This window comes from Anolis sagrei, chromosome X (genome assembly GCF_037176765.1).
Source record: "Anolis sagrei isolate rAnoSag1 chromosome X, rAnoSag1.mat, whole genome shotgun sequence".
NCBI lineage: Eukaryota > Metazoa > Chordata > Lepidosauria > Squamata > Dactyloidae > Anolis > Anolis sagrei.
Window position 1 is genome coordinate 38,096,833 of NC_090034.1, and position 27,606 is coordinate 38,124,438.

Sequence of the window (27,606 nt, forward strand, 5' to 3'; positions counted from 1 at the left end):
AATAAATGTGCATACCTCCTGGATTTATTTGTTTCCATTTTGTTACTTGTAAAACAAGTATATATGTGGGTGTGGGCTGTGGTCAAACATTAAGTCGACCTTGACATCTGGCAAATGGACTGTGTTTAGCTCAGCTGGTCATTCCTGCCTTTCCTGGGTGACTTCAGTAACTCTGCTTTGAGACTTTCTCAGGGGAAAAATAATTATATGAACCACTCACACAAGAGCTAGAATGACTGGGAAAAGGCAATAGCTTACAAAAAGGCCTGCACTGTGTCTGCCCCCTCTCCCTAACCCCCAAATAATTTTACAGCCCGGGAGTGCACAGGTTTTGTTTGTTTATTTTTCAAGACAAGAATGGATGCATGAGCTAACCAGAACACAGGACAACAGATGCTTGGCTCCAGGCAATGCTGAACTTTGCGATACAGACAGCGGTGTCAGATTGTGTTAAATCTACCGAAGCCATCATCCCCACTGTAATTTCTTTTAAAAAAAAACAAAACAAAAAAAAAACAAAACAATGATTGGCCATGTATGTACTGATTGAAAAATACTGTTGTAGTTTTTATGTTAGATCTTATTTCAGGCATAAGGAGAGAGTCTGGTTATCATTTCACAAAAATGTAATGCATTGTTTCTCAACCTGGGGACCCTGAAGGGGTCATGAGGGGGTTGCAGAGGGGTCATAGAATCATAGAATCAAAGAGTTGGAAGAGACCTCATGGGCCATCCAGTCCAACCCCCTGCCAAGAAGCAGGAATATTGCATTCAAATCACCCCTGACAGATGGTCATCCAGCCTCTGTTTAAAAGCTTCCAAAGAAGGAGCCTCCACCACACTCCGGGGCAGAGAGTTCCACTGCTGAACGGCTCTCACAGTCAGGAAGTTCTTCTTCATGTTCAGATGGAATCTCCTCTTTTGTAGTTTGAAGCCATTGTTCTGTGTCCTAGTCTCCAAGGAAGCAGAAAACAAGCTTGCTCCCTCCTCCCTGTGGCTTCCCCTCACATATTTATACATGGCTATCATATCTCCTTTCAGCCTTCTCTTCTTCAGGCTAAACATGCCCAGCTCCTTAAGCCACTCCTCATAGGGCTTGTTCTCCAGACCTTTGATCATTTTAGTCGCCCTCCTCTGGACACATTCCAGCTTGTCAATATCTCTCTTCAATTGTGGTGCCCAGAATTAGACACAATATTCCAGGTGTGGTCTAACCAAAGCGAAATAGAAGGGTAGGATTACTTCCCTAGATCGAGACACTATGCTCTTATTGATGTAGACCAAAATCCCATTGGCTTTTTTTGCCGCTACATCACATTGTTGGCTCATGTATTTCTGAGCCAACATATATTTCTGATGGTCTTAGGAACCCCTTTGGCAGAGAAGGCTGAAGATCTCTCCGCCTGTCCTTCCTTATCTTCTTTTTTGGAAACAGATGGCGAATCCTCCCACCAAAAGCCCCCTCCAAAGACCATCAAAAAACACAGTATTTTCTTTTGGTCATGGGGGTTCTGTGTGGGAAGTTTGTCCCAATTCTGTTGTTGGTGGGGTTCAGAATGCTCTTTGATTGTAGGTGAACTATAAATCTCAGCAACTACAACTCTCAAACGTCAAGGTCTGTTTTCCCCAAACTCCACCAGTGTTCATATTTGGGCGTATTGACTAGTCATGCCAAGTTTGGTCCAGATCCATCATTGTCCACAGTGCTCTCTGGAAATAGGTGGACTACAACTCCAAAACTCAAGGTCAATGCCCACCAAACCCTTCCAGTATTTTCTGTTGGTCATGTGAGTTTTGTGTGCCAAGTTTGGTTCAATTGCATCATTGGTGGGGGTCCGAATGCTCTTTGATTGTAGGTGAACTAGAAATCCCAGCAACTCCAACTCCCAAATAACAAAATCAACCCCCCAACCCCACCAGTATTCAAATTTGGGCATATCAGATATTTGTGCCGAATTTGGTCCAGTGAATGAAAATACATCCTGCATATCAGATATTTCCATTGCAATTCATAACAGTAGTGAAATTAGAGTTATGAAGTAGCAGTGAAAATAACTTTATGGCTGGTGGTCACAGCATCATGAAGAACAGCATTAAGGGGTCGCGGCATTAGGAAGGTTGAGAACCACTGCTCTAAATGCTTGTAACTCAAGCATATGAAAGAGAGCCTTTTCTTGTACCTGGTCTTCTTTTGGTGCTCTACCCCCAATAATGCAATGGGTGGCTATCAGCTTTGTAGTAGTGATTCCCTATCTTGTAGTACCCAGAGATTGGAAGAATTACTTTTACGGACTACAGCTCCCAGAATCTCTTAGCATGGCCAGTTAGTTACTGAAGCAATTCAGTAGGATGTCACCAGATATTTTACTGCTTTTTGTTTTTTGCTCTAGGAAAATGTATTGAAGGATGCCGTACATGACAAGAATCGCTTGAACCTCCAGGATGCAAATATCTACCACAAGGCACTGCACAATGACGAGGTAATATGTAAGTTCACAGATATGAAGCCAATTCTTGTGTTTGCAACAAGCGTCTAGTTTTCTTCCTAGGGGAGGCCCTTTGTGTGCCTAGCAAACATGTCCAATGTTTATGTAGTGAGAGGTGGCTCATGCAATTTGCTTACCTCATCAAAATCGTTGGGAAGCTTAAGTAATTTACTACATATTTGCAGTGTTCATACTGATAGACAAAGTAACAGTTGAAAACCATACAACTTTTGCATTTAATGTGCAAATGAGAAAAACTTCAGACAGTCCAGTTTCTGAGTGAAAATGAGTTGGAAATTAAAGCTGATGCTCAACAAAAAGATCTGTGAGCTCTAAATGAATCTTGTGTACTTTCCAGACACCAACAGGGACTCTGAATGGGTACAAAACCCATTTGTCAGCTGCAGTAAATCTCACATGTTGTCCGTGCCAGAGTTTGAAGATCTAATTGAAATTCAGTGTGCCTCTACTATAAAAACAAAATTTGAATCTGTGCCACTAAACGACTTTTGGGTAGACATATTGCCATCAATAGCTGGAAAGGCTATCGAATCTCCCCTTCATGTCCACCTATCAATGTGAATCAGGCTTTTCAGTTTATGCTTACACCACAAACAAATATAGGAATAAATTGGATTCATGCATTCCGCTTCTGGTTTCAGGAATGCTGGCTCACTACCTGTTATCCAGTGAAAATCTTGTCACTTCTCAAAGTACTTCTATTGTTAACAGACAGTAAGAATTTCTAGAACATGACATTCTTTTTGTCAAGACTGGGAATTTCATATAGGATTGCCCCTATAAAGACTTACATGCCAATTTCTCCTGAGTTGTGTGTGTATGGGTGGTGGGATGTGTTCTGAAGGGTCTCATGGCCTTCCTGGCAAATGTCGGTAGAAAGCCACAGAATTTGCTTGTACCATTATGGGATAGAGACATATGAAGTGGACATCCAGTCCAGGCATAGACACCGAGAACTGGGAAACTGGCCCTTGAGCACTCTAACTGGAGGTCAGCTGTGACCAGCAGTGACGCAGAATTTGAAGAGGCACAAATTGAGAGTGAAAGGGAGAAACGTGCCAAGAGGAAGGTGCATCAAGCCAACCCTGACTGGGACCACCTTCCGCTGCAGGAGAACATGCAGATCAAGAATAGGGCTCCACAGCCACCTACAGACCCACCTCCAAGACACCAGACTTGGAGGACCATCATACTTAGGCTATGAGGGATCACCTAAGTAAGTAAGAAGATGGCAAGTGTAGATGATGTAGAAGATGGCAAGTGTAGAGCCAGACCCAGTCCCAGATTTTAAGAGGGGTCCAGGTTCTCCCTTACTATCTATAAATTGTTTCTATTCCTGCTTGGAAAAAGTCCAGTCGCTCACTCAGAAGTGACTGTGTAGCTGTAAACCATGAAGCAGGCATTGAAAACTGGAGGACACAGCTAGAAACATGAATGGGTGGAAACTGAAGTTGGTCAAAAAGGACTGCTGAGTTGAGGTGTGGAAAGAGTAGACAAACTCTGCTTACAGCAACAGCTCACCACAGTTGTCTTGTTAGTAGTTGGGATAGTAGCGTATACACTGTACCAGCATGAAGGCATTTGTGTGCTCTGTCTGACTTCTCTAGCACTTCTTGCCCAGACGAAATTAATCCAAATAGTCTCCATTATATTGATGTGCGGTGGTTGTAGAATGAAAATTGATGGTACGATGTACATTACTACCTGAACGAGTGCCAGTCAAACCTGATTCATTATTATCATCCCACATACCGTATGTTGTTTAATCAAAATATATATCCATGTCTAATAAGCTATGAAAAATATAACCAAATTAATTCAAGTTTAATGCCAACTTACCAAAAGGCGGCAGAGCCAGGTCCATCCAGTTAAGACGAGCAATCAGTGGGCTGTCTCCCAATTTGAACACTCTCAGGACTGAATACTCCCACCATGCTGACTAGCGCAAGCTGCACAACACAAGGAGGATGCTACCACGTCTCCCAACATACCCTGAGCTAACTTGTATGGTCACACATCTCGTAGGTGGAACCTCCGGGGTATGTCACCTTATCTGTTATTCATTAGTTATCTAAATACTTCATCACATTAGACAGGGAAGTGTGTGGCAGAGGAGAGCAGAGAAGAGCTCAGTCTTACTCAGTTTTTTTAATGAAACGGATGTTTTCCGTACCTTCTGTCATTCTGTTAAATGTCTCTCAGTTTCACACTGCAGAGGTTTGGCTCTGTCCACCCTCCCTCTCCCTGCTCATTATTGAAAACCGGGAGGGTGGGAGAGAGGAAGGGAAAGCAATGCCCTCCCTCCCTCTCTCCCTCCCTCCCTCTCTCTCTTGGCTACCCCACAGAGAAGGGGGTGGACCTTGGAAAACTATAACTTCCAGGACTGCATAGTATGGAGCTATGGAATTTAAAGTGGGGTCCAAGAGCATTCATTCAATAGTGTAAATGCAGAGAAGGGTATGGACCTTGGGAAACTATAACTCCCAGGAGGGCTCCATCGCATGGGGCAATGGCATTTAAAGTGGGTTGCAAGGGCACTCATTCCATACTGTAAATGCACCAAGAGAAGGGTATGGACCTTGGGAAACTATGACTCCCAGGACTGCACAGCATAGAGATATGGCATAATAATAATAATAATAATAATAATAATAATAAAGATCTCAGCTGGCATTTGGAAACAATAAACATTGACAAAATCACGATCTGTCAACTGCAAAAGGCCACCTTACTTGGATCTGCGCGCATCATTCAAAAATACATCACACAGCCCTAGAAGCTTGGGAAGTGTTTGACTTGTGATTTTGTGATACGAAATCCAGCATATACATCTCATTTGCTGTAACATACTCTGCTTTTGTGTCAGTAAAATAATAGTAATAGTAATAATAATAATAATAATAATAATAATAATAATGTCATTTAAAATGCATCCTGACTGCATTTATTCTTCAGTGCAGATGCAACCAGAGAAGGGTATGGACCTTGGGAAACTAGAACTCCCAGGACCGCATAGTATAGAGCTATGGTGTTTAAAGTGGAGTCCAAGGTCATTCATTCCATAGTGTAACTGCACCAAGAGATGGGTATGGACCTTGGGAAACTAGAACTCCCAGGACTGCACAGCATGGAGACAGCATAATAATAATGATAATCCTTCTCTCCTGGTTTTCCCATGCAATACAAGGCACAGACATATCACGGAAGGAAGGGAAGGGAAGAAAAGGACCTGGAAAGGCTATTTTTTTAAAAAAAGAATTGTTCTGGCAAAGTAAAAACTCGGTGAACAAAAGGTAATGCTTTCCCTAACAAGGGTATTTTTGTCTCCTTTCACAATTTCACCAACTGGGGAAACGTTTCAATGTAAACCTCGGAGCAACTAATGCCACCACATTACAGAAATGGCCAAACATCCAGATGATTTTTTAAAAAATCCACTTTTCCACCACCTCATGAAATTTTTTAAAAGAATGCTGACCCTCATGTGTAAAATACTCAAAGAATACTCTATCCTACACTTGAAGCCAAACTAATGTGACGACAAGAGTGGCTTCCCAGATTTTAAGTGTAGCACTCAGTGGAATTTAGTAAATGTGATGAAGTGGTAACACAGGTATTCAAATACCCCAAAGGCAGGTTGAGCTCTGATTAGTATTTGGATGGGAGACCACAATGAACCTTGGTTCTGTAGGCTATATTTCAGAGGAAAGCAATGGCAAACTATTTCTGAGTATTATTTCTCTTTCTCCCATCAAATGCAGCCCTCTTTCTTAAGGCCCTTCCACACAGTCCTATATCCCAGAATATCAAGGCAGAAAATCCCACAACATCTGCTCTGAACTGGGTTATCTGAGTCTACACTCAGATAATGGGGATTTCCTGCCTTGATATTCTGGGATATCGGGCTATGTAAAAGGGCCCCTAGAGAAAAAAAAACGAGAAAGAAAGGAGGAGCTCTAGATCAGTGCTTTTCAATCTGCGCAGCACTTTCTGTCATTTATTTGTGAATTGTTGATGCCTGTGGACTTCACTGCACACAAACATGCCACAGCGCAGCAGTTGCAAACCACTGGACAAATGTTTTGCTGGTTGCTCTCTGCCATCTTCCAATGTTTCTTATGCCTCAAAGTCAAGTATTTGGGAATCTATATGTGTTGTGTCTTCCTCTTTTGCCTCTGAGGAGGAATGAGAAGAGGAGAAAGCTGAATAGGAAGGGGCTGGAGATTCTGGACAGATGGTCAGGCCTTCTTAGGAGGAAGAAGAAGATGAAGGAGGCACGCTGGTTGTTCCTACTTTTCAAGAACGCCAAAGGGAGCAAGAAGCAAGACTTGCAGCAATCAGACCACTCTCTGGAGACACATGTGCTGTGGGCTGAGGACTATATATCAGGAGCAGGGGAAACAGCCATCGCTGGCAGCAACTGATCCAATTACCTAGTCTTTGCTCCTGTATCTGTTCCAGCAAGAAGCCTTGGCTTTGTAAGTCACTTCCGACTCTTTGTGACCTCATGGACCAGCCCATGCCAGAGCTCCCTGTCGGCCTTCGCCACCCCCAGCGCCTTCAAGGTCAAGCCAGTCACTTCAAGCATACCATCCATCCATCTTGCCCTTGGTCGGCCTCACTTCCTTTTTCCTTCCATTTTCCCTAGCATCATTATCTTCTCCAAGCTTTCCTGCCTTCTCATGATGTGGCCAAAGTACTTCATCTTTGCCTCTAATATCCTTCCCTCCAGTGAGCAGTTGGGCATTATTTCCTGGAGTGTGTACTGGTTGGACCTTCTCGCGGTCCAGGGCACTCTCAGAATTTTCCTCCAGCACCACAGTTCAAAAGCGTATATCTTCCTTCACTCAGCCTTCCTTATGGTCCAGCTCTCACACCCATAGGTTACTACGGGGAATACAATTGCTTTAACTTTGTGGACCTTAGTTGCCAGTGTGATGTCTCTACTCTTGACTATTTTATCGAGATTGGTCATTGCGCTCCTCCCAAGAAGTAAACATCTGATTTCCTAGCTGCAGCCTGCATACGCAGTAATCTTCATGTCTAGAAATACAAAGTCTGTCACTGCCTCCACATTTTCTCCCTCTATTTACCAGTTATCAATCAGTCTGGTTGCCATCATCTTGGTTTTTTTTGATGTTTCACTGCAACCCAGCTTTTGCACTTTCTTCTTTCACCTTGGTTAGAAGGCTCCTCAGCTCCTCCTTGCTTTCAGCCATCAAAGTGGTATCATCTGCATATCTAAGGTTGTTAATGTTTCGTCCAGCAATTTTAACTCCAGCCTTGGATTTGGCAAGCCCCGCACATTGCATGATGTGTTCTGTATACAAGTTGAATAGGTTGGGTGAGAGTATACAACCTTTCCGTACTCCTTTCCCAATCTTGAACCAGTCTGTTGTTTCTTGGTCTGTTCTAACTGTTTCTGCTTGGTCGTTATACAGATTCCTCAGGAGATGGACAAGGTGACTTGGTATCCCCATACCACCAAGAACTTGCCACAATTTTTTATGATCCACACAGTCAATTGGCCATCTTCATTAGCATTGAATGGCCTTGTAGTTTCGAAGCCTGACTTGTTGATGTCTGGGGGATCCTTTGTTGGGTGGAAGGCAGTCCCCGTCAGGGTTGACTTGATGTGCCTTCCTCTTGGCACGTTTCCCCCCTCCATTCGGGCCTCTTCAAATTCCATAGCACTGCTGATCATAGCTGATCTCCAGTTAGAGTGCTCAAAGACCAGGGCTTCCCAGTTCTCTATTGGTGTCTCTGCCACAGTTTTTAAGGTTAGCTTTAAGCCCATCTTTAAATTTCTTTTCCTGTTCACCCACAGTCTGTTTTCCATTCTTGAGTTGGGAGTAGAGTAACTGCTTTGGGAGATTGTGATTGGGCATTCAGACAATGTGGCCAGCAGTGGAGTTGATGGCGTAGGAGCATTCAGAAAAATGCTGCACTCGCAGAGTTCAGGCAGTGTTGTGTTTCAGTGTCAATGTTGCCTTCTGTGGAGAGGTGGCTGCTAAAGTAGAGGAAATGGTTGACATTTTCTAATCTTACACCATTAAGCTGTATTTTTGGCATTGCAGAGGGATTGGCTGGTGACTGCTAGAAGCGCACTTAGATTTTCTTGATGGTCAGTGAGAGGCTGAGCTTCTCGTATGCCTCTGCAAAGGTGTTTAGATTGGTTTAGTGTTTAGAGCAGACAAATGGGAACAGATGTGGAAAACAAAGATTAAATTCACAAGATGTTATGGACTAAGAGGAAATTTCTACAAGATGATGTATAGGTGGTATATGACATTGGAAAGATTAGCAAAGATGGAACCAACATTTCAAAATATTGGTTGGAAATGTGTTGTCAGAAATGTCATCATAACGAAGGAACTTTTTACTATGTGTGGTGGACATTTCCTGAAACAAAACAAAAATTGAATTATAATTCATAAGAACATTGAAAACATCTTTTCCACTAGAGCCAGAAGCCTTTCTTTTGGGACATACAAATTCAACACTTTCAAAAAACATTCTGATACTTTTTATACATAGTTATTGCAGCAAGGATTGTTTATGCTAACTATAAGAAAACATTCCTAGCCAAGATTTATGGATTACAAAAATGTTGGGCATTCCAGAGATGGACAAACTGACCAGGCTTATATGATCGCCAGATCCTTCCAAATCTGAAGAAAAATGGCAGCCTTTTATTGACTACTTAAAAGAAGAAAACAAAACAAAAACATTGGGGTTTATTTTACAGCATTATGGGAAAACTAGTAGTGCAGAGATGTAGGAATAACAAGAAAAGGAAAAAAAATAGAGAAGTTAGTCACAAGAATAACAGGATCCCAAATGATATCCAAGGAATCCTGGAAAGTGAATCTACCAGAGATAAGATGATTTGTGACAAAAGGATATTTTTTTAATTATGAGAAAGACAGCAGAGACAGAGTAGGATGTGTTAGTTAGGGCTTTCTTTTTCCATTTCTCAATTTTTCGATCAGGCCCTCTGGTAGTGCAGCAGGTTAAACCGTTGAGCCGCTGAATTTGCTGACTGAAAGGTCGGTGGTTCGAATCTGGGGAGAGGGGTGAGCTCCTGCGGTTAGGCCCAGCTTCTGCCTACCTAGCAGTTCGAAAACATGCAAATGTGAGTAGATCAGTAGGTACTGTTTCGACGGGAAGGTAAGAGCACTCCATGCAGTCATGCTGCCTACATGACCTTGGAAGTGTCTATGGGCAACGCTGGCTCTTCGGCATAGAAATGGAGATGAGCACCACCCCCAGAGATGGAAATGACTAGACTTAATGTCAGGGGCAACCTTTACCTTTGCCTTTTAAAAACATTTTGATCTCCTTTGTTTCAAAATACTACTTTTCTATCCTTCTGTTTTTAGATTAGAAAATAAATTATCTCCTTTTTTCATAGAAACCTTTTCTGGATTAGTTAACAAAGGAGGAAGATGAAGATGTAAGATGTTAAACATGCCCCTGTTCTATACCCATTCTTGTCCCCTTCCCCATATCTTTGCAATACAAATTGTATGGAGAAGAGAATTTTAAAAATGATGTATGGAAGTCTATGTCATCTTTCTGATAAGTCCCAGTAAACAAATAACATAATGTTCAAATAAAGTCCTGATGACAATATATAAACAACCTAGGGTTAATACTGCATCCTTGGGACTCGATGGTTGCTGCTAAAGGTAAAGGTTTCCCCTTGACATTAAGTCTAGTTGAGTCTGGCTCTGGGTGGTTGTGCTCATCTCCATTTTCAAGCTGAAGAGCTGGCGTTGTCTGTAGATGCCTCCAAGGTTATGTGGCAAGCATGACTGCATGGAGTGCTGTTACCTTCCCACCGAAGCATGTTTTTGAACTGCTACATTGGCAGAAGCTGAGGCGAACAGCAGAAGCTCACCCCGTCCCGTGGATTCGAACCACCGACCTTCTGGTCAGCAAGTTCTGCAGCTTAGCAGTTTAACCCACTCTGCCACATCAGGCCTATTGGTTGCTGCTACACCATTGAATTTTAGCAACATTGAATAGTGGAGGAAGTTATTATGTGTCCCTAAAAAGATCCAGGGAATTAAAGTGCCCCAGAAGTGGGAAACTCGCAAAAGTTTCCCACCTCTGGCTGAAAACGTGGGTATGGTATCAAGCAAGACTGTGGAACTATGTTTGTGTACATCTGGTCCTGTAAACTCCCAATGATCTGGAACATCCCTCCCCAAGAATCCCATGACATTTAAGGAATAACAGATATACTATGTCGTAGGTTGTAACAAATATTATTTCAAAGTTACATACTGTTTGTGTATGCTATATGTTGGTGTAACCATTTAAAATTGCTCCTTTTTTCAGTTCATTCCAGAGGATAATGTTCTATGAGAACTAAACATTTGGTATCTACTATTTCAAACTAGGTCAGCTATTTCTCCTTGCCACTGGGGGGCCTTTGGCGTTCTGATGAAATTTTCATTCCATGTTATGGACCCATATGTTCCCAAGACACCCGCTTGCTGAAGCGATCATTAGGTCCACTTGTATAAACAGGAATAAATGGAATTGACAGAAAACATATTGAGGATGTGACAAGCTACATTTAATTGCACCCCGTACCCCATTGGCAGCAAAATTCAGAGGGAAGGCAAGAATATTGTTTTGTGAATTGTGTGTTGAAATACTAGTCCAAACACAGAAACTGTGACCACTGTGCCAGATAAATGAACTAAGAGTCCTGATTCTTTGTGATAGAAACCTAAATTGTGGACTTGAGAAGGCGGAGTAGCTATTTCTTTCTTTCTTTACTTACGATATTTATACCTCACCCTGAAGGGGACACAGAGTGGCCTTACAAGTAGGCAATAATTCAATGCCACATATACATAACATATAATAAAATAAACCTATATATTAAAAAGCATAAACTTATAAACATCTCAACATTAAAACCAATAATCCAAAATCATAGTCTGGGAGCCGTTCTGGTCGTAATCGCACTTATTCAATATCACTGAATTTACTGTCCAAAGGCTCAGCCCCACAGCTACGTTTTTAATTTCTTTCTAAAGGTCAGGAAGGAGGGAGTTGATCTAATGTCACTGGGGAGGGAGATCCACAGCCGAGGGGCCACCACTGAGAAGGCCCCGCCTCTCGTCCCCACCAATCGAGCCTGCGAAGGAGGTGGGATCGAGAGCAGGGTCTCCCCAGATTATCTTAACCTCCAGGGTGGTTCATAGAGGGAGATATGTTCGGACAGGTAAGCTGGGCCAGAACTGTTGCATTTGTAGTACCTGTTTCTTGAAACATACATGTCTATTTGTTTTCCTTTTTGGAGATGCCCCTCCCCTCCCCAAAGAAGGGTTCTGAGTGACTTTTACATTTCTGCTACAGCTGTTCAAGATTTTATGGCCTTCACAACAATGATGGGATTGTCCCAGGTTGACAATGGACTGACGCTAACAACCGCATTCCACAATTGGTGGAAAGTGGGAATTGTCTTCTTTGCATGGTGTTCGATGGTTTTCTGTCTTTAAAGAAGATGGAGAATTTATTCACCCCCCAGGATAGCCTCTTTCCCATTTGTAGCTCAGTCATCCACTTCGTTTCTTAAACAGTGTACAAAAACGAACATCAAAACCGACAACCAATAGCAAAGTTCAGTGTCTCGTCGTGGGTGGGCAATCTGGTGCCACAGCATTAAAGGATAGAGCTAATGAGTAAAGTGCAAATATCATATAGCAGCGATGAGAGTAAGAACGATTTACCATTAAGGATTTGGATATAACTATCGTAAAGTGCTTGAGGACAAGATTTTTGGGTCCTAACTGGGGCCAGCTGTCAAGGGAATTGCCTAGTTAACTCGCCCATTGTGTAACACGCCAGCGGTGAAAGGGGGGGGGGGGAGCTTTTTTCCTTCTCCTTGTTTTGTCCTCTACCGTACTTTTATCACTTCCATAAAATCTGTAGGGAGGTGAGTAGCTGAACTCTCCCAAATAATCTTGGGTAATAATAATAATAATAATAATAATAATAATAATAATAATTTAACAATTATATGAGTTTACTTTCATTGAATCTATTGAAACCCCACCTGGGCGCTCACCATTTTCCTCTCTTGATGTTTAAGTGAAAACAGAGTATGATCCACTTAGAGAAACCCTCACCACAGTGACTGAAGAACGAGATTTGGCTGTCAAGGAGAAACACCAGCTCCAAGCCAAACTGGAGAACCTAGAGCAAGTACTGAAGGTATGAGAATAGAGAACTAAACTATTGTATGTTTTGTGAAGTGTTTTGAAGAGTTCTATGTCCTGTATAATTGCTGTTACTGTTGGTAATGGCGATGGTGATATAGTAGAGTCTCGCTTATCCGACATAAACAGGCTGGAAGAATGTTGCATAAATGAAAATGTCGGATAATATGGAGTCTCCTACTGTTGCCTGTCTAGATACCTAGAATACTAACGACAGTGACTCAAAGGGTTAAGACAAGGTAACGGCTTGGGGCTGGAGCAGCCCAGCAGGAAATGCCAGGATGTGGAACAGGAGCGTGAAAATCACAGAGGGAAGGAGGGAGGAGGTTTCTGCTTCTGCTTCCAGTCCTGCCTCTTTCCGTCCTTTCCTCCCTCCTCTTCCTCCTTGTCTTACCTTTTTCACTTATTGGGAATGGAGCGAGAGTTGGGGAATGCTCCTTTAATTGAAGGGGAAATGCTGGAGGAAAAGGGGGTGTCGGATTACAGCGTCGGATAAGACGGAACGTTGGATAAGCGAGACTCTACTGTAGTTATCCTTCTCCTCATACTCAGCAAGTGTCAGAAATGTGTGAAATGTATATCAACATTTAGCTTGACTTTGTGAGCTCAGAAAATGCAGAGGGAAGAACAGAACTCATTTTTTGGTTGCTCATTTAATTAGTTAAACCCTTGTGCTGGCTGGACTGCTGACCTGAAGGTTGGTTTCTTGACCCAAAGGTTGCTGGTTCAAATCCACGAGTAAGCTCCTGTCTGTCAGCTCTAGCTTGTGAGGACATGAGAAAAGCCTCCCAGCAGGATGGTAACACATCTGGGCGTTCTCTTGGCAATATCTCTGTAGACAGCCAATTCTCTCACACTAGAAGCAACTTGCAGTATATTCTCATTTAATAATTTTAAATGTATTTTTAGATTTGGCTAGATGTGTGTTGTGTTTTAATGTTAGATGTGAAGTAATTGATCCGTTACGTTATTTGGTTATGTTATTATTTAATTTTGATTATGTGATAATTTTGTGCCATATGTGGATTTATTTCTGGAATGTGGTTGGGTTGTTTATTTGTTTTTGTTGGTTTATTGTGGTAGTGAATGTTTGCCATTCTTTTGTTGGCAACCACCCTGAGTCCCCCTCGGGGAGATAGGTGTGGGATATAAATAAAGATGATGATGATGATGATGATGATGATGATGATGATGATGATGATGGTGATGATGATGATGATGATTAAGTATTATCAAACCAGGATTCTAAACATGGACTCAGAAACATAAAGCAACTTTGTCATGTCTTTGTGTGACCCGAGATTGATCCTGCTTTCATTTAAATCAGTGGGAAAATGATATTATGGGTGTAGAGCCTGCTTCTTGAACAAACATTGTTTTCACAACCTTTTACATCCTGCTTCTTCTGGCTTCCCAAAATGCATTTGTCTGCCTTTGCTTGTCTGTCTTTGCTTGTACAGTGTTATGTCTTGCAGTGTTTTGAAACCATCACTTTTCTACTGGGTCCCATTAAACCGAACTACTGCTGTCCTGCTTCAGAGGAGTTTTTGCATACTGCAGAACTGACATTTTAACAAGTAAAATAAAAAAACAGCAACCCTGTAATGATTAATTCACTAAGGAATAATCTAAGCGAGCAAAGAGCACTCCTCTTAGATATTTTTTCTGTGATCCTTATCACTGACAAACCCCATTTTACATTAAAGGCAAAGGTATAGGTTTTTCCTTGATATTAAGTCTAGTCATGTCTGACTCTGGGGGATGGTGCTCATCTCCATTTCTAAGCCAAAGAGCCAGCATTGTCTGTAGACCCCTCCTAGGTCATGTGGCCAGCATGACTGCATGGAGCGCCATTACCTTCATGCTGTGGTATCCATTAATCTACGCACATTTGCAAGTTTTTGAACTGCTAGGTTGGCAGAAGCTGGGGCTAACAATGGGAGCTCACCCCATCCTGTGGATTTGAACTGCCCACCTTCTGGTCAGCAATTTTAGTTAAAAGCATACCTTGAGAGAGATTACACCCTCCTCTCTAATCTCATTCAACCAGGTATCTATAAAACAGGCCAGTTCAGCATTCCCAGCAGTTTTTTTTCCATTTACTGACGGTTCCTCCTCTGGAAAACGTGCTCTTTCTATATTGGCAGGCTAACAAGTGGCTAATAAAAACAAACTGTGTACAGTGGGTTGTTGTAGGTTTTTCAGGCTGTATGGCCATGTTCTAGAAGCATTCTCTCCTGACGTTTCGCCTGCATCTGTGGCAGGCATCCTCATAGGTTGTGAGGTCTGTTGGAAACTAGGAGAATTGGGTTTATATCTCTGTGGAAAGTACAGGGTGGGAGATAGAACTCTTGTCTGTTGGAGGTAGGTGTGAATGTTTCAGTTGGTCACCTTAATTAGCATTTGATGGCCTGACAGTTTTTAAGTGTGACTTGTTCCTGCCTGGGGGAATCTTTTGTTGAGATGTGATTAGCTGTTCCTGATTGTTTCTTGTCTGGACTTGTCCTGTGTTTGAGTTTTGTTTTTTATTTACTGTTATAATTTTAGATTTTTTAAAAAAATACTGGTAGCCAGATTTTGTTCATTTTCATGGTTTCTTCCTTTCTGTTGAAATTGTCCACATGTTTGTGGATTTCAGTGGCTTCTCTGTGTAGCCTGACATGGTGGTTGTGAGAGTGGTCCAGCATCTCTGTGTTCTCCAATAATATGCTGTGTCCTGGTTGGTTCATCAGGTGCTCTGCTATGGATGACTTCTCTGGATGCTATGGATGACTTAATTAGTCTGCAGTGCCTTTCATGTTCCTTGATTCGTGTTTGGACAATGCTGCGTTTGGGTGTCCCTCTGTAGACTTGTCCACAGCTGCACAGTATACGGTAGACTCCTACAGTGGTGAGATGATCCCTCTTGTCCTTTCACGTAGCATTTGTTGAATTTTCTTAGTGGGTCTGCAAATACTTTATAGGTTGTGTTTCCTCATCCGCTTCCCTATGCAGTCAGTGGTTCCCTTGTTGTATGGCAAGAACACTTTACCTCTGGGTGGATCTTTGTCTTTGTTCTCGTGACTTGTTCTCAGTCTTGCAGCTCTTCTGATGTCTGAGGTGGAGTCTCCATTGGCCTGTAAAGCCCAGTTTAAATGGTTCAGTTCATCTTGGAGGAGGTGGGCTTCGCAGATTCTTTTTGCACGGTCTGCCAGGGCTTTAATGGTACTTCTTTTTTTGGCTTGGGTGATGGTTGAAGTTTTTATGTAAGTATCTATCTTTGTGTGTAGGTTTCCTGTAAACTGTACGACCCAATTGTTGATCTGGTTTGTGGATGACTAGGACATCTAGAAAAGGTAGTTTTCCTTCATTTTCTTTTTCCATAGTGAATTGGATGTTTGGGTGCATGCTGTTAAGATGGTCCAGGAACCTGTTTAGTTCTTCTTCTCCATGGCTTTAAATGGTGAAAGTGTCACCCACATATCTGAACCATACAGTGGGCTTTTTGTACAACAAACTATGTACAACTCAAGCAGGCAGATGTAAAAGCAGGCAAGGAACCTCACCCCAGACAAGCAAAAGGACAGACCCACCCCCGAAGTGAACAAACTCTATTTAGTGTTTGTCCTTCTTGGCCAGGACTTCTCCTTTCATGTTCCAGTCTTCAGGATGCAAGGTGGTTGCTGAGTCAGGGCCTCAGTCCTTCAGAGAGCAACAGAGTTCACTGATGACGAAGCTGAGCTCTGTGACCGTAACAGCAAAAGGTGGCCTCTTCCTCCCTACGTCAGTGTTCTTGCGGACTTCTGCCTCTCTGATGTTGGTGCAGTGTATAAATATAATAATAATAATAATAATAATAATAGTAATAATGATAATAATAATAATAATAATAATATACAAGAGGATAAAAGAAAATGCACACGGCCAAAGTGCGCTGCAGCACATCAAGCAAAGTTGGGGAAAAGTCCTAATTAAACCCCTTAATGCACTTCAGCGAGCTCTAAATCTAACCCATATCATACACTGAAACCCACAGTACCTACATAATGAGAAGTGCTTTATAGACACTGGCCTACGCTGCAGCACACCTTCAAAGTTGAACAAGGGAGGTGCCAAAAAATACCTCAAGGCCATGGCTGGGCAGCAGGGGGCCAATGTCCTGGAAAAGGTCATGGATTACCTTCACTGCTAACGTTCCCTTTTTTTCACCTCTCATGCCTCCTGAGTGCTGATGTGCATGTCAGGCTGAAAATGAGGGGAAATTCATTCTCCAGCATCTGGCAAGCTGTGGACATTGTGGATTCTGGAACTGGTTTTAGACCACCTTCTGTGGTTAATTAGGCCAGGAAGGTCCATCACTTTCCTGGCCTAAAACCTGTTCCAGAAATGTCAATCTAATCATCCACACAATAAAGCTGATTTTCCCAAACTCATTCTAAACCAACGTAACTGAATAGGTTTAGTTGTGCCCCAAGTTATGTTATTGTAATAAGGTGTTACCTTTTAGAGGCCAAGAATATATGGAGTGGTGATGATAAGTTCAATAAATGAAGATGTAGATATAATAATGAGCGATGAATTTCCCCTATAGAACATCTACTGGGTTTGCATGATTTCCTGCTGGAGAGATGAGTGTAGGCAAGTTTCCCATACAATGCATTATTGGATGGTCAAAAACCCAACCCTCCTCAGATGCCTGCTGCGTTCATTTCACATTTACGCTCCCTTGCATTAAAGGTTAGTACCGCATGCTTAGGCACTAGCAGTATCCTCATGGAAGAAGGCCTACAACTGTTTCTTGCTTGCTTCATGGGTTGCTTCTTTCCCATTTCACAGCATATGCGAGAGGCTGCTGAACGGCGGCAACAGCTGGAATTGGAGCATGAGCAAGCCTTGGCTGTTCTCAACGCAAAGCAGAAGGAAATTGAACTCCTGCAGAAGGTAAGAGACAGGGACAAATCAAAACGTAGTGGTAGATATTTTATGATACTCAGCATCAAGATTTTCAAGATATATGACATGTGCCAACCCTGTGATTTCTCCTTGCAAAATGGTGCCTCTATACTTCAAAAGATCGATCAAAGGCACCACTCAGGAGACCACCTTCTGTTTGCTATCTATTCTATCCTGCCAAATAATTGGCTAACTACATACAGTACACACATGTGATCTAGTGTCGGGTCTAACAACTACCATGATTTCAAAGTGTAGATTAGCATAAGGTCCTGTAAGAGAAAATGGGAGTTGTGAAAAATTTGGCGACAGTAAAAAGTTCCTGAATGCCACCTAGTGGCTGTTGTAGACATTTACACCAATCTGTTATCAACAACATGCAGTGTTTACAGTGGGTTCTGCCAAAAATGCTTGAGCTGTAGTTGTTGAAGAAGCCTGGGAAATACTGATTTATTATAAACCGTTTTGAGTCCCCCTCGGGGTGAGAAAAACGGTATATAAATACTGTAAATAAATAAATAGTAAATAAATTAATTTAAATGTTTGATTTTTATATCTACTTATATACATAAATACCCAAGGTTACATAAAAATCTTTTAGGTGGAAAGGGATCATGGGTGGGAAAAAGTTTAAGAAGCCGTGGTCTAGATCATTTCCACATATGCTGATTTCAAGTCAGATGCCACCTTGTATTTGCATTTGTGTATTTTATTTTTCCTGACTAGATAATGGCAGCTTACATTTCTCTATGTTGGGATTCACGTTGTTAGTTATAACCCAGCTCTGTAATGATTCTGATCCTGTTCTCTGGAGTAGGCTTGTGCATTTCGGCTAAACCTCGATCCGTTTCTGCTGGCCGGATTCTGGTAGATCCCTGTATCTGTTTTCATGTGGCTCCTGAAAATGGGCGGGTAGTCGGATAGCCTGTTTTGGTTCTCACCCAAAAAATATGGCTAGATCCGACCCATTAGTGGCAATGGGGATCAGTTTGTGGGACGCTTTTCTTTCTTCCCTTCAAGGGAGCCTGGGTTTCAGCCACAGGGTTAAAAAAGCACTCTCTCTGGCCCATTATGGGGAAGGGGGCTTCCTAAGCTCCCCTTCCCATCATTTTAGGCATTGTTTGTCCTTATATCATTTATTACAACCTGGATTAAAAGCATCAGAGTTAAGATATCACTCTTTCTGCTATCCTTTCCCTTCTGCCTGTAGAGGAGACTGAGTTTAATGCTTCTTTAAAGCTGTTTCATTCCACTCTAGAGGAGACAGGCTGCAGGCGTGCACTCTATTTCCCTGCATGCAGCTTTCCAAGGCATTTAAAGGAGGCTTTCCACTTCCCAGGGAAGAAAGAGCGATCAACCAGGAGCTATCTCCCAGGGCTTCCTTTAAAAAGCTCTCTCTTTGTCATGCCTGGAGTGGTGCCTTTTCCCCCCTCATGCCTTTCTGTGTGTTTAATGCTTCCTTAAAGCTGTTTTTACTTTCTACTTTAGAGGAGAGGTAACTAGGTGGTAGTAGTTTTCTGAGAATGAAGCTTTTGTTTTTGTTTGCTGGGATTACTGCGCCAGTGGCGCAGTGGGTTAAACCCCTGTGCTGGCAGGACTGAAGACCGACAGGTCGCAGGTTTGAATCTGGGGAGAGACGGATGAGCTCCCTCTATCAGCTCCAGCTCCTCATGCGGGGACATGAGAGTAGCCTCCCACAAGGATGATAAAACATCAAATCATCTGGGCGTCCCCTGGGCAACGTCCTTGCAGACGGCCAATTCTCTCACACCAGAAGCGACTTGCAGTTTCTCAGGTTGCTCCTGACACAACAAAAAAACAAAAACAAAAACAAACCTATTATTATGAATAATTATTATCTTTTAGAAGCATTTTCTGAAGGAGGGGAGGGGAGGAGAAAAAGAAGCTAAAAGTGTGACTCTCCAAGCCAGTTAATGCACGTGCACACCCTACCCACCCATCCTGCATGTTCCCAACTCCCAGTCAATTCCACTAAACAAAAAGAATCAAGAAAGTAAAGGAAAATAAAAAAGATTCAAGCAAGAGGCCAAGCCAGAAATATACTGAAGGCAGGACGTAACTGTGATGCCAAATAGGGGAGAAGGAGCCGTGATGGGCTGCCATGTGGTCCCGTTACAGACATTATATATCCATGTTGGCTGGGCCTTTGCCGTTATGGTCACCTTACCCAGCCGAAGAAGCTGGATTGACCGAAGACAAACAGCTAAAATGTATCCATGCACAAGTCTACTCTGGAGCATTAGTCACTCCTCCTAATTTGGTGTCATCTGAAAATTTAATAAACATTCATTTTATCCCATCATCTAAGTTATTACTGTAATAAAGTTGTGGTACAACACTGAGCACACAACTCTGAGGCACCCCACTAGTCACTTCTCTCTAGGATGAAGTGCTTAAATTGGCAATGAAGACCTTTATCAAACACTTGCTCCTGGTGAAGAAGAAAACTGCAAGAACGGGTTTGTTTGATATGAGTTAAGAAAATGCCAGGGGTATGCCGCAGTTCTAGATTCAGATATGTTGACAAGCTGTGACTAGAATTCAAAATCCAGCAATGAACTTAGAGATTTTTAAATGCAATTTGCAGCTGGCTAACCAATTGCAGATTGTTGAAGGTTTTCATGGCCAGAATCACTGGGTTGTTGTAGGTTTTTTGGGCTGTATGGCCATGCTCTAGAAGCATTCTCTCCTGACGTTTCGCCTGTATCTGTGGCAGGCATCCTCAGAGGTTGTGAGGACCTCATAACCTCTGAGGATGCCTGCCATAGATGCAGGCGAAATGTCAAGAGAGAATGCTTCTAGAACATGGCCATACAGCCAGAAAAACATACAACCCAAATCACAGATTGATTGGAGGTGGATTCTGAAACAAGCCAGACTTCAACAAATCATTATGCATGAACTCATCCTTACTGTAACCCTTTCCTGAAGTGTTAGTTGGTGCATATAGGGAGCCTAGGTGGGCATTCAATAATATCCAGGTTGGCATTCAGTAATATCCAGGTTGGCATTCAGTAATATGACACCCTACTCAAATTCCAATTATAAACAATTAATAATCCTTATCCTGTGTAATTTGCCAATTCGTGATTACACTTTTATGACAAGTTCTAACAAAATGGTACAATAGAGAACCATAATATGCAATCTTAGAATAATAGAATCATAGACTTATAGAGTTGGAAGAGACCCTGTGGGCCATCCAGTTCAACCCCCTGCCAAGAAGCAGGAAAATTGCATTCAAAGCACTCTTGACACAGATGGCCATCCAGCCTCTGCTTAAAAGCCTCCAAAGAAGGAGCCTCCACCACACTCCAGGCCAGAGAGTTCCACTGCTGACCAGCTCTCACAGTTCGGAAGTTCTTCCTAATGTTCACGTGGAATCTCCTTTCCTAGAATTTGAAACCATTGTTCCGTGTCCTAGTCTCTAGGGCAGCAGAAAACAAGCCTGCTCCTTCCTCCCTATGACTTCTCCTCACATACTGTATTTATACATGCCCCTCATCATGTCTCCTATCAGCCTTCTCTTCTGCAGGCTAAACATGCCCAGCTCTTTACACCGCTCCTCATAGGGCTTGTTCTCCAGACCCTTGATCATTTGAGTCGCCCTCCTCTGGACACATTCCAGCTTAGAGTTGACATCTCTCTTAAATTGTGGTGTCTGGAATTGGACACAGTGTGATTCCAGGTGTGGTCTGACCAAGGCAGAATAGAGGGGTGGTATGACTTCCCTGGAGCTAGTCACTAGACTCTTATTGATGCAGGCCAAAATCCCATTAGCTTTTTTACCTGTCGCGTGACATTGTTGACTCATGTTCACCTTCCTGTCTACGAGGACTCCAAGATTTTTTTCGCACGTACTGCTGTCGAGCCAGGTGTTCCCCATTCTGTATCGAGCTGCCACTGGTTTTATGAGATTCTGAAGTTAATAACAGAGCCCTCCGATAGCAAGTAACCAGCGTGACTGTTCTATTTCAGAATATATTAAACATCTCTCTCATCCAGGATGTCCAATTTGGTCACAGAAAGACCAAAACAATATTGGCCTCCTATTTTCTATGCTGATAAGGAAATCCAATAAGATAACCAAGCCTGTCAAGAATCTAGATTTCCAGCACATATTTGTGTGGCTTCCTGTGTCATTATTAGAGGCTAGAATTCGGAAATAAACTTGCAATAACAGATGAAACAAAGATTTCTTCTTACTTGCCAAGGTATTCTTTGCACTCCAAAGACCAGGTTTTTTCCTTTTCCTTTTATATTGTTAGATGATAGTAGAGAAGACTTATTAATCTAATATTAAAAGGAAAAAGGGAAAAAAAACCATAAGGACACAGTTTCAGACAACCCTTGAGGAAACAGAAGTTCTCAAAAGCAGTTGCCCAAACCAAAGTGTGATGGAAGAACGCAGAGTTGATCAGGAACTGATAAGACTGAGCCAATAGTTACTCGGGCTCTGTATGATGCTTCTTTGGGTTAACTAGTTCAGACAGTAACCTGGAGAACGAACAGGGTTTAGAGGTGTATAATACCCCAAAAGTTCAATGTATTGTCAAAGGCTTTCATGGCCGGAATCACTGCGTTGGTATAGGTTTTTGGGGGCTGTATGGCCATGTTCTAGAAGCATTCTCTCCTGACATTTTGCCCGCATCTGTGGCAAGCATCCTCAGAGGTTGTGAGGTTTGTTGGAAACTAGGAGAAAGAACTCTTTGTCTTTTGGAGCCAGGTGTGAATGTTTCAATTGGCCACCTTGATTACCATTTGATGGCCTGACAGATTTTAAGTGTGGCTTGTTAACTCTAAAATTATAACAGCAAATAAAAAAGAAAACTGAAACACAGGGCAAACCCAGACAAGAAACAATCAGGAACATCTAATCACCTCTCAACAAAGGATTTTCCCAGACAGTTAACAAGTCACACCTAAAAACTGTCAGGCCATCAAATGCTAATCAAGGTGGCCAATTGAAACATTCACACCAACCTCCAACAGACAGGAGTTCTTTCTCCCACCCAGGACCTTCCACAGATATGTAAACCCAATTTTCCTAGTTTCCAACAAACCTCACAACTTCTGAGAATGCTTGCCACAGATGCAGGCGAAATATCAGGAGAGAATGCTTCTAGAACATGGCCATACAGCCTGAAAAACCTACAACAACCCACCCCAAAAGCTATCTAGCAAGCGTGAAAGACAATCTGATACCCAGCCATGGTACCTATCCTCTGATTTCCCTTCCTTCTTGAGGTTTGTATATGGTTGTATATAACAAGATAGCTACAATTATGTTATAATACGAGCTTATGTGCCCAGTGATGTCAAGGTTAGGTATTTTGTAGTGATAAACACTGGAAATAGTCATTGTTCTGTTTGGATTTGATGAATGGTCCCATACTGCAACTTCCATCAACTTGGATCAATCCCTCCAACCCCAAACCACGCCGGTATTCAAAGTTGTTCATGATGGTTATATGTACCAGATTTGTTTCAGATCTATCGTTGGTTGCGTTCATAGTGTTCTCTGGGTTGTTATATACTGTATAATTGAGGTATATTTCAATTATGAAATGCCTTGTCTTTTTTTTTTGTAGAAAAGGATGTTCAAAACTGTAAATGATAATGATGATCACAATGTAATCTTTTCAGGCTCAAGTTGAGGCTAAAAAAGAACATGAAGGTGCAGTTCAGCTGCTAGAGGTAAGCAAAGCTGTAATTTTCCATCCCATTATAGGATTTCTTATTAGGAGATGGAGCGATTGAGGAAGGTGAGGGTAAGAAGACTGAGGAAGCAAATGGGTGGAGTGCTAGAGTATAAGGTAAAGGTTTCCCCTTGACATTTAGTCTAGTTGTGGTGCTCTTCTCCATTTCTAAGCTGAAGAGCTGGCATTGTCTGTAGATATCTCCTAGATCATGTGGCCAGGATGACTGCATGGAGCGCTGTTACCATCCTGCCAGGGCGGTACCAATTGATCTGCTCACACTTGCATGTTTTCAAACTGCTAGGTTGGCAGAAGCTGGGGCTGACAGTGGGAGCTCACCCTGCCCCATGGATTCGAACCGCCGACCTTCCAGTCAGCAAGTTCAGCAGCTCAGCAGTTGAACCTGCTGTGCCACCTGCTAGACTATAGACCAAAGGAAAAAAGACCCAATTCAGTCCTTAACATCCTCAACTGAAACGGTGTCAGGCAGTTCTCAGTCTGCGGAACAGAGAAAATAATTCTGCTTAGCCCTCCAGAGCACTGCTTTTTAAACTTATGGGTCCTGACCCCGAATGTGATCCTGTTAGCTTAATGCTGGAGTCACAAAAAGATTGGCAAGTAACACCATCCAGTGGCTGTTTTAGACATTGATATGAATCCATTAGCAGCAATGTGCACTCTGCAGAAAAAACTTCAACCATACTTAATGAAAAGGAAAATCAGCCTGTTTAGCAAGCTGTACAACTGCTAGTTTATTGTAAATGTTTCATACCTATTTTATATACAGTAGAGTCTCGCTTATCCGACATAAATGGGCTGGCAGAACATCAGATAAATGAAAACGGCAGATAATACGGAGTCTCCTGCTGTTATCCATCTGACGTGGTGCTAGACACCTAGAATACTAACAACAGGGACTCAAAGAGTTAAGGCAAGGCAACACCTCGGGGCTAGAGCGGCCCAGCAGGAAGTGCCCGGATGCTGAAGAGGAGCGTGGAAATCACAGAGGAAAGGAGGGAGGATGTTTCTGCTTTCCCCCCTTTCCTCCCTCCTCCTCTTCTTCCTCCTTGTCTTGCCTTTTTTACTTATTGGGAATGGAGAGAGAGTTGGGGAGCTCTCCTTTAAGGGGAAATGCTGGAGGAAAAGGGGGTGTCTGATAAGAGCGTCACATAAGATGGAATGTCGGATAAGCGAAGGTTGGATAAGCAAGACTCCATTGTACCTATATAACTGGGGTCACGTCAACATTTCTCAGGCGGAAAGTGTAATAAGCCCTGCTCTACAGAACTGTTGTTGCCAATCCAGAGAGGGAAAGTACTAGGCTATAGAGACGAATGTGCTGATTTCACCATGGTATGGCATAATCTATATACTGTATTTTCCAGAATATACGATGACTGGGCGTATAAGACAACCCCCAACTTTTCCAGTTAAAATATAGAGTTTGGAATATACTTGCCATATAAAACTACCCCTCTTCCAATGCACACCAAATAAAAATTTAAAAAGCATCAGATTTGATTTCAATATGGTAATTTTCCTATTACTGTGCCTCCTTCTCTGCCTCTCAGATCTCGCACATGCGCACACGCACCACTTCACTGCAGTCTTCAGGAGCGAGATCTGAGAGGCAGAGGAGGAGGTACGGTAATAGGATACAAGGGCGGGCCAGACAGGTAAAAGAGGTGTGTTTTTCTGGGCCCAGAGTCACTCTATCTCTTTTTTCCATACCCCGGGTGCCCCGGACGCCTGCAGCTTGCTCCGCCCTTCACTTACACCTTCCCGGTGAGGCACCCCTTCACCTCACCATCGGAATCACATTAAGTCCACGAATCCTGATGAATGGATTTTCTTCTACTGTTCTTGTACAGCGTCACCCTTAATGCTTTCATACAGTCGATGCATACGGCCATTTTTGACCTTCCCCCACCATATGCGTCAACCACAGATTCTCCAATCCAGACTGGAAGTTTCAGCATCTGCTCTATAAGACGACTCTCGACGTATAAGACTACACCCACATATAAGACGACTCCTGACTTTTGAGAAGATTTTCTTGGGTTAAAATGTAGTCTTATACGCCAGAAAATACAGTAAATAAAAATGTAATGTTTGTTTGTGGGATTAACATAACTCAAAACCACTGGGTGAATTTGGACACAATACACCTATCAGGCCAACGAGTGACCATCACTCATAAAAATACTGAAAAGCACAGCAGGAGAGACATAAAAGGCCCCCTTAAAATACATTAGAACACATGCGCAAAACCACATATATACACATATACACAAATATAGACACAAACATATATACATACACAAAACATATACAGAGACTGGGCCACAGCAACGCATGGCAGGGGATGGCTAGTCTATATAAATAAAAATGTAATGTTTGTGGGATTAACGTAACTCAAAAAACACTGGACGAATTGACACCAAATTTGGACACAATACACCTATCAGGCCAACAAGTGACCATCACTCATAAAAACACTGAAAAACGCAGCAGAAGAGACTTAAAAGGCCAAAAAACAAAACAAAAAATACATTATAAGGCATGCGCAAAACCACATATATACACAAATACACATATATACACATACACAAGTATATACACACATATATGCATGTATACACACACAAAACACATCTACACAGACTGGGCCACAACAACGCATGGCAGGGGACGGCTAGTATTATATAAATCTGTAAGTGAAAGAGTGGAAACTGTCACCAGGGTTTGGCAAGGACTATCTAACCTCCTGCCATAGAGGAATACATACCTAAAAGTCGTAAAACTAGCACACAACTTTTCTAATGCAAAAGGACAGAGGGACAAATATATAAGGTTGAGAAGTTCCAAGTCAAAACTCTCTTCGAGTTCTTTCATGGGATATCAGAATGGCTCAGGAATGGCCTAACTGCAGAGCATAGGAGAAGAATCCAAGGAGGGTTTTTTAAAAATTGAAAACCTCATAAATCTCAAAAAACGAGACCAAGACCAATAATAGTTCTGGCTCAGTCAGAATCCATTAACTGCTTTGTCCATACAGTCAGCACCCGGGGGAATAACAATCTCTATACCTTCATTGGCTGCATTAATGACTTCTAATAGCCATTATGATGGTTGTCACTGAGCTTTGCCTGGGATTTACAAGCTGGGTACACTTTATCGATTCTGGGATTAAACTTCTTGGTCTTCTTATAATCTGACACGATCATTAATCTACTAGAAAGGCCTATTGAATTAATTGGCTGTGTATGTGTGTTTCTCATCTTTTAAAAAACAAACCCAAAGACAGCAATGTTTATCTTTTTGCATGCTCACAATCTCCTAATGCCTCCGTTGGCTTGACGGTACAAAATCCATACTCCCTGCCAACTCCTCCTCTCAACTCCAAGTGTTGTTGTTTTCTGGATACTGACCTTGGCTACAGGACTAAAACCTCAAAAGCAGGGATGGGGAAAATGTGGCACATTTCCTATCGTTTCCCTAAGGGTTGCAAGGCACTCCCATTGTTTTAAAATAATGCATCCTTTGAAGGCAGGGATGGGATACAACTAGCCCTCCAGGTGTTGTTGCACTGTTAACTACAAGTAGGTTTAGTCTGCATAAGCTATGGTAAGGAGTGCTGGGAGTTGCAGTCTTGAGGGCTGCATGGTTCCTACTAAATTTCTTTGGGCAAAACCGGGGGCAGTAAAGACAAAAATCACAATTGCCCTGACACCACTGTTTTTTCAATGAATTATTTTCCTTGGGTTCTACTTTGGCCTGCATTTAAAAGCAATTGTCGCTGACAAAATTACCATCTGTCAGCTGCAAAAGGCCACCCTACTTGGATCTGCACACATTATTTGCTGATACATCACACAGTGCTAACCACTTGGAAAATGCCCGACGTGTGATTGAATATAAAAGCCAGCATAGTGATCTTGTTTGCTGTGTACTAATCTTGTTGTGTATCAAATAATAATAATAATAATAATAATAATAATAATAATAATAATAATAATGTTTATTTATATCCTGCCTCCTCTCCCCAAGGGACTCGAGGCTGCTTACAACATAAATAATAGAATAAGTGTAATACAATACAATCCAGAAAATAAGATAAACATTAATACCACATCAATAAATATAAAATACAAAATTCAGCACAATCAAATATAAAAATTAACAATAAAATTATGAGCATTAAGA

General features: G+C 42.2%; 1 protein-coding gene across 19 annotated transcripts in view; it reads left to right on the plus strand.

The window, feature by feature from the left end:
• Window positions 1-27,606, plus strand: part of RIMBP2 (RIMS binding protein 2) — a 155,059-nt gene that overhangs the window by 41,153 nt on the left and 86,300 nt on the right. For 16 of the 19 annotated variants that reach the window (XM_060785609.2, XM_060785613.2, XM_060785615.2 and 13 more), the window contains exons 1-4: window positions 2,392-2,480; window positions 12,622-12,743; window positions 17,564-17,668; window positions 23,348-23,398. In XM_060785609.2, coding sequence (XP_060641592.2) covers window positions 17,567-17,668; window positions 23,348-23,398 — 153 coding nt within the window. In that variant the 5' untranslated portion in view covers window positions 2,392-2,480; window positions 12,622-12,743; window positions 17,564-17,566. Of the gene's footprint in view, window positions 1-2,390; window positions 2,488-12,621; window positions 12,744-16,017; window positions 16,084-17,563; window positions 17,669-23,347; window positions 23,399-27,606 lie in introns of those variants that run through there. The other 3 variants (XM_060785618.2, XM_060785626.2, XM_060785610.2) reach the window with 2 other exon arrangements.